The sequence below is a fragment of the Moschus berezovskii genome, chromosome 10, assembly GCF_049115385.1.
Source record: "Moschus berezovskii isolate FMDL1 chromosome 10, NW_MosBer_1.0, whole genome shotgun sequence".
NCBI lineage: Eukaryota > Metazoa > Chordata > Mammalia > Artiodactyla > Moschidae > Moschus > Moschus berezovskii.
In genome coordinates this window covers 37,662,417-37,676,129 of record NC_142469.1, presented here as the reverse complement: position 1 = coordinate 37,676,129, position 13,713 = coordinate 37,662,417, and the positions used below count along the sequence as shown (strand labels likewise).

Here is a 13,713-nt window from a genome sequence, read left to right as displayed (position 1 = left end):
GGACTGCAGCATGTCAGGCTTCCCTGTCCATCACCAACTTCCAGAGCTTGCTCAAACTCATGTCCTTTGAGTCAGTGATGCCATCCAACCATCTTATCCTCTGTCATCCCCTTCTCCTCTTGCCTTCAATCTTTCCCAGCATCAGGGTCTTTTCCAATGAGTCAACTCATCGCATCTTTGGCCAAAGTATTGGAGTGTCCGCTTCTGCATCAGTCCTTCCAATGAATATTCAGGACTGATTTCCTTTAGGATTGACTGGTTGCATCTCCTTGCAGTCCAAAGGACTTTCAAGAATGTTCTCCAACACCACAGTTCAAAAGCATCAATTCTCTGGCAGTCAGCTACTTTATGGTCCAACTCTCATATCCGTGCATGACTACTGGAAAAACCGTAGCTTTGAGTAGATGGACCTTTGTCAACAAAGTAGTATCTCTGCTATTTAATATGCTGTCTAGGTTTGTCATAGCTTTTCTTCCAAAGAGCAAGTATCTTTTAATTTCATGGCTACAGTCACCATCGCAGTGATTTTGGAACCCAAGGAAAAAAGTCTGTCAGTGTTTCCATTGTTTCTGCATCTGTTTGCCATGAAGTGATGGGGCCAGATGTCATGGTCTTACTTTTTTGAATGCTGGGTTTTAAACAAGCTTTTTCACTCTCCTCTTCACCATCATTAAGAGGCTTTTTAGTTTCTCTTCACTTTCTGCCATATGTGTGGTGTCATCTACATATCTGAGGTTATTGATATTTCTCTCGGCAGTCTTGATTCCAGCTTGAGCTTCATCCAGCCTAGCATTTTGCATGATATACTTTGCATATAAGTTAAATAAGCAGGGTGACAATATACAGGCTTGAAGTACTCCTTTCCCAATTTGGAACCAGTCCATGGTTTCTGTTTCTTCTTGACCTGCATATTGTTTTGCTACCATCTTATTTTCTAAACAAATTCATAAAGAAAAAGAATATTTTCATTCAGAAAAATTGAATTAATGAAGTTTAGTGAAGCTGTTACACACAGAAGAACTGTACAAAAAAAGATCATCACGACCAAGATAATCACTATGGTGTGATCACTCACCTTGAGCCAGACATCCTGGAATGTGAAGTCAAGTGGGCCTTTGAAAGCATCACTACAAACAAAGCTAGTGGAGGTGATGGAATTCCAGTTGAGCTATTTCAAATCCTAAAAGATGATGCTGTGAAAGTGCTGCACTCAATATGCCAACAAATTTGGAAAACTCAGCAGTAGCCACAGGACTGGAAAAGGTCAGTTTTCAATCCAATCCCAAAGAAAGGCAATGCCAAAGAATGCTCAAACTACCGCACAATTGCACTCCTCTCACACGCTAGTAAAGTCACGCTCAAAATTCTCCAAGCCAGGCTTCAGCAATAAATGAACCGGGAACTTCCAGATGTTCAAGCTGGTTTTAGAAAAGGCAGAGGAACCAGAGATCAAATTGTCAACATCCGCTGGATGATGGAAAAAGCAAGAGCGTTCCAGAAAAACATCTATTTCTGCTTTATTGAGTATGCCAAAGCCTTTGACTGTGTGGATCACAATAATCTGTGGAAAATTCTTAGAGAGATGGGAATACCAGACCACCTGACCTGCCTCTTGAGAAACCGATATGCAGGTCAGGAAGCAACAGTTAGAACTGGACATGGAACAACAGACTGGTTCCAAATAGGAAAAGGAATACATCAAGGCTGTATTTTGTCACCCTGCTTATTTAACTTATATGCAGAGTACATCATGAGGAATGCTGGGCTGGAAGAAGCACAAGCTGGAATCAAGATTCCTGGGAGAAACATCAATAACCTAAGATATGCAGATGACACCACCCTTATGGCAGAAAGTGAAGAAGAACTAAAAAGCCTCTTGATGAAAATGAAAGAGGAGAGTGAAAAAGTTGGCTTAAAGCTCAACATTCAGAAAACTAAGATCATGGCACCCGGTCCCATCACTTCATGGGAAATAGATGGGGAAACAGTGGAAACAGTGTCAGACTTTATTTTTGGGGGCTCCAAAATCACTGCAGATGGTGATTGAAGCCATGAAATTAAAAGACACTTACTCCTTGGAAGGAAAGTTATGACCAACCTAGATAGTATATTAAAAAGCAGAGACATTACTTTGCCAACAAAGGTCCATCTAGTCAAGGCTATGGTTCTTCCGGTGGTCATGTATGTGAGAGTTGGACTGTGAAGAAAGCTGATCTCCGAAGAATTGATGCTTTTGAACTGTGGTGCTGGAGAGGACTCTTGAGAGTCCCTTGGAGTGTAAGGAGGTCCAACCAGTCCATCCTAAGGGAGATCAATCCTGGGTGTTCATTGGAAGGACTGATGCTAAAGCTGAAACTCCAATACTTTGGCCACCTCATGCGAAGAGTTGACTCACTGGAAAAGACTTTGATGCTGGGAGTGATTGGGGGCAGGAGGAGACAGGGACGACAGAGGATGAGATGCCTGGATGGCATCACCAACTCTGTGGACATGAGTTTGAGTGAACTCTGGGAGTTGGTGATGGACAGGGAGGCCTGGCGTCCTGCGATTCATGGGATCACAAAGAGTCGGACATGACTGACCACCTGAACTGAACTGAACTGAAGTTGTTATAAGCTGAATCCAGTAAACAAGCCATCTGAGGAAGTATTATCATATTTTCTGTAATTGATAAAGGAATTATCATATGACTCTGATTGATAAAGGAATTAAAGGCAGTGATGTGGGCTCTGGAAAAAAATCAAAAAGTGATCTTTAGTCTTAACTACCTTGCTGGTGCTAAGAGAGAGAGTAAGGTAAACAACAAAATATTACAGCAAGGACTTTTAACCACACAAATAATTTTTCTATCTGCCACTTTCAAAACGGCCTTTCCTATTATTGAACATTGCGGCGTAGTGGTAAAGAATCCTCCTGCCAATGCAGGTGACACAAGAGATGTCGGTTCGATCTTTGAGTCGGGACAATCCCCTGGAGTAGGAAATGGCAACCCCCTCCAGTATTCTTGCCTGGAAAATTCTATAGACAGAGGAACCTGGCAGGCTACAGTCCATGGGATCCCAAAGAATCAGAAAACTGAGCACACACACCACAGAGCCATCTTATAACTCTTTATTATAACATTGCAACTTTATAGACTCTCTGGATCCTTTTCCTATTTTCCTCCAGCTTCCAATTTATTTTTTTTTTTTTACCAGTTTCTCCTAGTTTCAGTAAAGTGAGAGTATTAGTCACTCAGTAGTGTCTGATTCTTTGTGACCCCATAGACAACCAGACTGGCCCACCAGACACCTCTGTCCATGGAATTCTCCAGGCAAGGATACTGGAGTGGGTAGCCATTCCCTTTTCCAGGGACTCTTCTCGACCCAGGGATCAAACCTGGGTCTCCTGCATTTCGGGCAGATTCTTTAACATCTGAGCCATAAGGAATCTGGTTGTTTTAGACTATGAGCATGAAAAAATAAAATAGGAAAGTCACATCTGGCATGGCAGAGTATCTCTTTGACAAGCACACCCTGGGAAACAGTGATAATGAAAGCCAAACCTCCTCAGCCTGGCTTCCTACAGCCACAGGGATGATGTCCCTGGTCACCAAGGCAGTACATGCATATTTGTACTGCAACTTTTCTATAAGTTGTACCAAAATGTCTACTTAAGTTCTTTCCTTAGTACCATTCCCTCAAATAAAGTAATTGGTACCCCTCCCCCCAAAAGGAAAATCAAATTGATTCTTTTTTCCAAATGGATGTGTAATTCAGTTAAGTTCAGTCGCTCAGTCGTGTCCGACTCTTTGCGACCCCATGAATCACAGCACGCCAGGCCTCCCTATCCATCACCAACTCCCGGAGTTCACGCAAACTCATGTCCATCAAGTCGGTGATGCCATTCAGCCATCTCATTCTCTGTCGTCCCCTTCTCCTTCTGCCCCCAGTCCTTCCCAGCATCAAAGTCTTTTCCAGTAAGTCAGCTCATCGCATGAGATGGCCAAAGTATTGGAGTTTAAGCTTTAGCATCAGTCCTTCCAATGAACACCCAGGATTGATCTCCTTTAGAATGGACTGGTTGGATCTCCTTGCAGTCCAAGGGACTCTCAAGAGTCTTCTCCAGCACCACAGTTCAAAAGCATCAATTCTTTGATGATCAGCTTTCTTCACAGTCCAACTCTCACATCCATACATGACCACGGAAAAAACCATAGCCTTGACTAGACGGACCTTTGTTGGCAAAGTAATGTCTCTGCTTTTTAATATACTGTCTAGGTTGGTCATAACTTTCCTTCCAAGGAGTAAGCGTCTTTTAATTTCATGGCTGCAATCAGCATCCACAGTGATTTTGGAGCCCCCCAAAATAAAGTCTGACACTATTTCCACTGTTTCCCCATCTGTTTCCCATGAAGTGATGGGACCAGATGCCATGACCTTGGTTTTCTGAATGTTGAGCTTCAAGCCAACCTTTTCACTCTCCTCTTTCATTTTCATCAAGAGGCTTTTTAGTTCCTCTTCACTTTCTGCCATAAGGGTGGTGTCATCTGCATATCTGAGGTTATTGATATTTCTCCCAGAAATCTTGATTCCAGCTCGTGATTCTTCCAGCCCAGCATTCCTCATGATGTACTCTGCATATAAGTTAAATAAGCAGGGTGACAATATACAACCTTGATGTACTCCTTTTCCTATTTGGAGCCAGTCTCTTGTTCCATGTACAGTTCTGACTGTTGCTTCCTGACCTGCATACAGGTTTCTCAAGAGGCAGGTCAGGTGTAATTCGGAAGGGATGTGTAATTGGGAAGGGTTAATTTTATTTTTTTTCTCCTTCCTTTTATTTATTTGTTTTTTTAAAATTTTCTTCCTTTCTTTCTTTTTTGAGAGTACTTTTTTTTTATTGGAGGCTATTTTACAATATTATATTGGTTGGTTTTGCCATACATTTACATGAATCCGCCCCGGGTGTACAAGAGTTCCCCCTCCTGAACCCCGCTCCCACCTCCCTCCTCCCTTTATCCTCCCTCTGGGTCATCCCCGCACACCAGCCCCAAGCATCCTGTAACATGCATCGACCCTGAACTGGTGATTCGTTTCACATATGACAACATACATGTTTCAATGCCATTCTCCCAAATCATTCCACCCTCACCCTCTCCCACAGAGTCCCAAAGACTGTTCTATACATCTGTGTCTCTTTTGCTATCTCGTATACAGGGTTATCATTTTCATCTTTCTAAATTCCATATATATGCGTTAGTATACTGTATTGGTGTTTTTCTTTCTGGCTTACTTCACTCTGTATAATAGGCTCCAGTTTCACCCATCTCATTAGAACTGATTGAAATGCATTCTTTTTAATGGCTGAGTAATACTCCATTGTGTATATGTACCAAAGCTTTCTTACCCATTCGTCTGCAGATGGACATCTAGGTTGCTTCCATGTCCTGGCTATTATAAACAGTGCTGCAGTGAACATTGGAGTACATGTGTCTCTTTCAATTCTGGTTTCCTCGGTGTGTATGTGCCAGAGTGTGATTGCTGGATCATATGGCAGTTCTATTTCCAGTTTTTTGAGGAATCTCCACACTGTTCTCCATAGTGGCTGTACTAGTTTGCATTCCTACCAACAGTGTAAGAGGGTTCCCTTCTCTCCACACCCTCTCCAGCATTTATTGCATGTAGACTTTTGGATAGCAGCCATTCTGACTGGTGTGAAATGTATCTCATTGTGGTTTGGATTTGCATTTCTCTGATTATGAGGGATGTTGAGCATTTTTTCATGTGTTTGTTAGCCATCTTTATGTCTTCTTTAGAGAAATGTCTGTTTAGTTTTTGGCCCATTTTTTGATTGGGTCATTTATTTTGCTGGAATTGAGCTGCAGGAGCTGCTTGTATATTTTGGAGATTAATCCTTTATCAGTTGCTTCATTTGCTATTATTTTCTCCCATTCTGAAGGCTGTCTTTTCACCTTGCTTATAGTTTCCTTTGCTGTGCAGAAGTTTTTGATTTTAATTAGGTCCCATTTGTTTATTTTTGCTTTTATTTCCAATATTCTGGGAGGTGGGTCTTGGAGGATCCTGCTGTGATTTATGTCGGAGAGTGTTTTGCCTACGTTCTCCTCTAGGAGTTTTATAGACTCTGGTCTTACATTTAGCTCTCTAATCCATTTTGAGTTTATTTTGGTATATGGTGTTAGGAAGTGTTCTAGTTTCATTCTTTTACAAGTGGCTGACCGGTTTTCCCAGCACCACTTGTTAAAGAGACTGTCTTTTCTCCATTTTATATTCTTGCCTCCTTTGTCAAAGATAAGGTGTCCATAGGTGCGTGGATTTATCTCTGGGCTTTCTATTTTGTTCCATTGATCTATATTTCTGTCTTTATGCCAGTACCATACTGTCTTGATGACTGTGGCTTTGTAGTAGAGCCTGAAGTCCAGCAGGTTAATTCCCCCAGTTCCATTCTTCTTCCTCAAGATTGCTTTGGCTATTCGAGGTTTTTTGTATTTCCATACAAATTGTGAGATTATTTGTTCTAGTTCTGTGAAAAATATCATTGGTAGCTTGATAAGGATTGCATTGAATGTATAAATTACTTTGGGTAGTATACTCATTTTTACAATATTTATTCTTCCAATCCACGAACACGGTATATTTCTCCATCTATGAGTGTCCTCTTTGATTACTTTCACTAGTGTTCTATAGTTTTCTATGTACAAGTCTTTTGTTTCCTTAGGTAGATATATTCCTAAGTATTTAATTCTTTTCGTTGCAACAGTGAATGGAATAGTTTCCTTAATTTCTCTTTCTATTTTCTCATTATTAGTGTATAGGAATGCAAGGGATTTCTGTGTGTTGATTTTATATCCTGCAACCTTACTGTATTCATTGATTAGCTCTAGTAGTTTTCTGGTAGAGTCTTTAGGGTTTTCTGTGTAGAGGATCATGTCATCAGCGAACAGTGAAAGTTTTACTTCTTCTTTTCCAATTTGGATTCCTTTTATGTCTTTTTCTGCTCTGATTGCTGTAGCCAAAACTTCCAGAACTATGTTGAATAGTAGTGGTGAGAGTGGGCACCCTTGTCTTGTTCCTGACTTTAGGGGAAATGCTTTCAGTTTTTCACCATTGAGGATAATGTTTGCTGTGGGTTTGTCATATACAGCTTTTATTATGTTGAGGTATGTCCCTTCTATTCCCACTTTCTGGAGGGTTTTTATCATAAATGGATGTTGCATTTTGTCGAAGGCTTTCTCTGCATCTATTGAGATAATCATATGATTTTTATTTTTCAGCTTGTTAATGTGGTGTATTACGTTGATTGATTTGCAGATATTGAAGAATCCTTGCATTCCTGGGATAAAGCCCACTTGGTCGTGATGTATGATCTTCTTAATGTGTTGTTGGATTCTGATTGCTAGAATTTTGTTAAGGATTTTTGCATCTATGTTCATCAGTGATATTGGCCTGTAGTTTTCTTTTCTGTGAGGTCTTTACCAGGTTTTGGGATTAGGGTGATGGTGGCCTCATAGAATGAGTTTGGAAGTTTCCGGGAAGGGTTAATTTTAAATCCATACTGGATCTGCTTCTGTGACTTTAACTCTTATTTTGCTGCTTTTGTTATTATAGGCATACTTAAGGCCTGCCTCGGGGAGCTCTGCCTGCCCCTCCTCCTCCTGGCCCTTAGGCTAGGATGCCTTTGTTTGGTTCACAGGGAGACAGCCTGACCCTACCCACCTGTGAAGGACTGTGACTTTCATGAGTTCTTTGTGTGGGAAATTGCACCCCTCATCTGCTGCTTACTGGAGTGGCTCAGAAGTTCACATTTGGAGAGCTGTAATTGCAGATAGCTGTGGCATCTTTGTTTGTTGATAGAATAGCAGATATTCCATTTCATACCACCAGTGAAATGACTGTAAGGAAGTGAAACTCACATCCCCCTGCCTGAGGCTTGCCATTCTAGGAGACATTTGCAAGAATTAAATGGTCATTTTTACTTTGTGTCCTAGCCTCTCCCCTCCGTCTCTGATCCATAGAAGAACCTGGCATCCAGGCTCTGACAAGATGGTTATTTCAAGCCATTAGCCTGCCATCTTCTGGGTCAGCTGGCTCTCCAAAGCTGTATTCCTTGCTTCAAGATCTCAACACCCGGATTTATTAGCCTATAGTGCAATGAGCAGAGCGAGCTTGGACTGGGTAACCGATGCAGGATGTGGTCAAGACTGGGACAACAGCCGTCAGCTACAATGAGAACCAGCATGCCATAAGCGCATTGTATGATTTTTTTCTATCTGTACCTCTGGTTCTCCACTGAGGCTATTCAGTCTTTGGTAGGAAGGACAATATGTTTTCGTTTCTGTTTCCTCAGCACATAGTTGCATGTTTGACACAGAGAAGGCACAGGAGAAACTAGTGGATGAACGAAGGAGTGAATGAATGCGTGAAACCACAGAAATGGCGACACTCACACTGTTGCCATGGCAACACTCATAGTGTTACCTCCCTCTCTCCCACTGACCACTCAAGTAATTCCATAATAACTACTCAAGAAGGCCCAGAAGGTACAGTTTTTTTTAAAAAAAAATATGCAAATTCTCAGAGAAGTTGTATACACCAATATTTTCTTTCTTTTTCCCCATAAAACTCTGAGTTGTCAAGCAGTAGTTTAGAAACACAACACTCTATATTCATTCATGTTTGGTTTTGGTTTTAGATTAGTGGCGCCAGAATGAAAGGGTATACTATTTCTTTCTATCCAAGGATAATCTAATCTTGCAAAGACAGTTACCAAAGTCAATAACAATTCCTACTCAGAAGACAAATAGTGTCTGAATTGGATTTAGGTGAAACGAAAGTGCCTGCCGCCGCTGTGTCAGTGAGGGACTTGGCATTTATGGCTTCATTACAACCTTAAGTGGTGTATCTATATTTCTTCTGTGTTTAATGAAGCCACAAACAACCGACTCTTTATTGAGTGATCCTGGAGAGTTTTTTGCTTTTAACTTGATGTATTTCAATTCGTGATTAACTAGCTCTCCCACATCAGGTAACTCGGCCTGGTGCTTTAGAGACAATTAGCTAAATGTTCCTCTGTGTCAGCCACAGAATCAAGGAAAAAGATAAGGAGAATCATTAAGGCCAAGCCAGGGTAGAAGAGAACATTCATCTTCCATCAAGATCATTGGGGGACGCATCAAGCTGCCTGTCACAAGAGAAAACGGCCCCACTGTCTCTCTCCCTCTCACGCCTGTGTACCTAGTTCGGCTCTGGCTGCTAAGTGACTTGGCTGTTGTGTTGTTCAGTTTTCAGGACTGTATCTCCTGTCTTTCTTCACCATCCTCCTCGGGCTGGTGCTGTACTCGTCCACCTCCACGTACATAGCCCAGGACCCCCGGGTTTACAAGCAGTTCCGCAACCCTTCGGGACCCGTCGTGGACTTACCAGCCACAGCTCAGGTGGAGCCTTCGGTCACCTACACCAGCCTGGGCCAGGAGACCGAAGACGAGCCCCATGTGCGCGTGGCCTAGGATGACACCCTCCCTGACCACTGAGGACACCTCCACGGCTGTGTGTCCGCCCGTCATCTCTGTTTTGTACATAGAGAAAGGTATTTATTAGGTGCGGTTTACAGAGGTGGACTGCAAGGTAGCAAATCCGAAAGCCTGTAAGAGGCACACACTAAACATCCCTGGAGATGCAGGCTCTGATCCACCTGGAGGGATGCCTACCTAGTGTGTATCCTGGTCACACACACACACACCACCACCCCCGTCCACGTTAATTACTGTGAAAATGTTTGAATCAAAAGCAAGTATTACTGTTTATATGATTATGGTTACTGTTATGATAGTGAGTTTCAGGAGGAGGTTTTGTACTCCTGATGGGAACTCTCGCCAGACCCACATGTAGTTAGCATCACCCCCACTTTTCTATGGCAAGTCACTTTTTAAGAATCACACTTTATTTTTGTGCACCTTCTCTGAGTGCTGCATGCCACAGGAGCCCCACCCTGTGACGCTTCCTTATCCTAGGCACCTGGGGGCTCATGGTTCCCTCTGTTACCTGTTGGATCGCCTGCTCAATATGTATTTCGTGCTGTGACCCTTGTGGGGAGTGGCAACTGACCATATAATTCTCTATTCTAGGAATAGATATAAAACAAACATTTTAGCCTTTTTATATTTCAACCTCGGATTTCTCCAGGCCATTGCCTTTCTGTTGCAACACATGATTCTGCTAATCAAGTCCCTGTAATAACAGGATAAGGAATGTTCCATTTCTGTGGCTTATGGGAAACCCCAGAGTAATATCACTTGTGCTTAGGGTAATATCTTTTTTTCAAAAAAATCTTTCTGCCCCTTCCTATGTTCCCTCTTCCAAAAAAAAAAATTAATTTTCCTTTTCCCCCTAGATTTCTTTAGTGATAATATGGAGATCAATCAAGGCATTGGAAAAAGCCATGGTCCTCTGCCCTTTTGTGTGACACCCTTTTTGAAATATACCGGCATGGAAATCATCTTGATTGTGGGATATCATTGGTTGTCTGGCCTCCCAACAAAGTCAGGGTGCTGCTGTGGCAAAGTCTCTGACAACAGCTCATCTGATACGGCTATTGTGTAGTAGTAAAAATCTCACCAATGAAAAGTCTGGCATTTTTGGTCATATTTGGCATCCATTCGATAGCAGAATGTATCAACACAGCATTCATGGATACAGAGAATATTCCAGGGTCCTGATAAAGCTTTGAGGGCTCTGTCACTAATCTAATTTTGTTGCCTTTACAGTAGCTCTTTCTTCAAATGCAGAAAATCAAGAAACACCACAGAACTCTGTGATTTACAGGAGATTCTCTTTCTCCCCATCAGTACATGCAATAGTCTTTATGTTTGGCTGGCTTCAGTATCATTCAGAAAGATCCTCGATAGAGTTACAGGATTTGTAAAGGGAAAACAAATGTTTATGAAACTTTGGGCAATTCAAATCAGTTCAAGTTAAGTAAGCAAAGCAAAAGTCCAGTGGGGTCTCTGTAAGGTAGAGAACAGATTGCAGCTTAGTCCGGATTCCCGTACTAGCCTGAACAAGTCCTAAATAGACCTGCAAAAGTGTCCCACGCTGTCAGTCAGCACCCATGGGGCACCTCTGTCTGCCCTCTACCCTGGGGACAGTAGTCCTGCCTCAGAGCTGGAGCCGACAAGTTATCGTTCCTGATATGCAAATTTTATGCTCATCTCCATTCAGCCCGCTTAAAAGCCTGTTTTATTTCTGGTGAAAAAAATCAACATTAAAGCTGTATCAAATCAAAAGAACTTTGCCAATGTTTGCTCTCTGCTACCTGTCAAACCAATTAAATACCTTTCTCTGACTATTTTGTCCATTCAGATCTGAAGACCTTTAAAGACTGTGGTTTTATTTTTGTGTTTACATTCCTTTGGTTTGCATAATTTGTTTGATTTATTGCATTTTTAGTATTTATTTTCAGCCAAATATTTACATCTTTTTTTGTTCATTTTTATGACACTAATTTGTAGACACTTAGTAAAATCCTAAGAGAAATAAGTGGATGAAAGTATTTCTAAGTCAACTCAGTGGCTGCGATTTTTTTTTTAATTTCAAAAAGGTTTGCAATCAATGGATGGCTACAGGTTGCCATGTGAATTGTTTTCTAGGATATTTTAATTGACTCCAAATTGTACGGAAACCAAGTGTGAATGTTAAGGTGAATTCACTGTATGCCCTTTATCATCCCATGTCTTTCATGTCACTGGGGTGCCTCACTGAGTTGGTTCTTCTCCATTTAGAAAGGCTGATAACATACTCGAATTGTCCGAGAGTCATCCCATGAATCAGGAGTTCCAGATTGGCCTTTTGGGGGAAAAAAAGACAATAGCAAGAAACAAACTCTTTTTCTGTGTTAAGACATCAACCCTTTGGGAATGGGGTAGGAAATGGGAGTAGGATGTCATTAACTCTAGCTGTTTGAGTTTCTGGAATTTCATAACCTCAGTAGACACCAGCAAGAATTTCAGCTTTTCAATCTACCATAACTCTCTCTTCCACAAATGAGACTTTAGAAATTTGTATAGAATTTGGTTGGGTAAGGGAACCATAGCTCTCCTAAATCTCGCTCGAGATAAGTGGTGGGCCTCACTTACTCCATGACAACTTGCACTGGGGCTAGCACTCACCTTGGTCACACCTTCCCACAGCTCCACACTCTGAAATACACAACCAGGTAGACCAAGCAATGGAAAAATTTGTACCACTGTGTCCCATGAAAATGTTCAATGTTTAGTTTAGATATTGCTAACTTGTGCTATTAACCTTTTGACAAGCGTGTAGTATTGTTCGTTTGGGTTTGTTTTTGATTTGTAACCACTTAGTAGTCCCCAGCTAGCTACCAGTACAGATTTTTACCCCATGGGTAGGATTCTACTGTCAAGCCACATAAATAACAAAGCACACTAATCCCAACACTGCAAATGGAAAATATGAACCAAAAAAGGAAATTGACACCAATAAGTTGAACAAACTCTCCATTTTTTATATTTGCATGCTCCCCTATGGACTGGCTGTGGCAATGTAATGCCTGTATAATGTTTTCAAATAAAAATAAATGCTTTATGAAAGCACCAAGTTCTTGGTTTTCTTGAGTGTTTGTCTGCTCTATGACAACCGGGGAAGCAGCTCTCATGGGATGCTAGAAATAGCAACGAAAGTAGATAGCAGGGTACATGTCAAAATAAAAATGAGAAAATATTTCCAAATTAGGAAGGGCACAGTTGGTCTCAGAGCTGTAGCTTCAAAAAGCCAAATTAAACATGCTTGTAATTTGCAAAATTAATTATTTGATGGGTACTTAAGGAGACAGAGGCTACAACCTCTAAACCCACATTTAAAACATATGTAGGGCAATTATAAATTGACCCTCAAGAAACCGTTTCTAATAAAGAAGAAAGTCCTTTGTACGCTGCCTTGGGCACAATGCCAGGCATAAAGAAAGAGCACAACATTTATAAAGCAGGGCTGTTTATGTTTCTGCTCTGAACTTACCCAGTATTGTCATGGTTACTTCTCCACTAAGTGTTGTTGCTGTTTAGTCGCTAAGTCATGTCCCACTCTTGTGACCCCATGGACTGTGTAGCCTGCTAGGCTCCTCTGTCCATGGGATTTCCCAGGCAAGAATACTGGAGTGGGTTGCCATGTCCTTCTCCACCACTAACTGTAGTCATCCAATAACTCTTAAATACTTAGAGATGATGGTATATACATTTACACTTTTTTGTCATTTATGTTCATAATCAGATCTCAAAAATTAAATGAGCTGAAAGACTGTATGTCCGTGTTATATATTTAAAATCTTTTTAAAAGAAAAACTCATTTTGCAGGAAAAAAGGAACAGTTGCATAGAGCCTTTATAAAGGACTCTTAAGTAGAGATCCATTGTGATATGCTTCTATAAATAGTATAGTACGAAACAGCACTTAACAAAAACAATGTGACTCAGTTTAAAAATAGCTTTTTCCTTGAGGAATATAACTCTTTCTGTAAAATATGGTTTATTTTTATTTAGTAAACTCTTTGATCAAAGATGAAATACAGTTGAACTTCAATCTAGTCTGTGTCTAAATGTCCAGCAATTCAAAATGATTAGAGTCCAAATAGTATACACAATAAACATGTATGTCATGTTTAGATTGTGTTCCCAATGAATTATAATTTTAAGAGAAGGAACTCG

General features: G+C 41.1%; 1 protein-coding gene across 3 annotated transcripts in view; it reads left to right on the top strand.

Annotated features, from left to right (window-relative positions):
- Positions 1 to 13,713, top strand: part of SLC35F1 (solute carrier family 35 member F1) — a 467,864-nt gene that overhangs the window by 430,715 nt on the left and 23,436 nt on the right. For 2 of the 3 annotated variants that reach the window (XM_055433627.2, XM_055433628.2), the window contains exon 8: positions 9,281 to 12,602. The exons of the other annotated variant lie outside the window; for it this stretch is intronic. In XM_055433627.2, coding sequence (XP_055289602.1) covers positions 9,281 to 9,505 — 225 coding nt within the window. In that variant the 3' untranslated portion in view covers positions 9,506 to 12,602. Of the gene's footprint in view, positions 1 to 9,280; positions 12,603 to 13,713 lie in introns of those variants that run through there. 3 annotated transcript variants of the gene reach the window in all.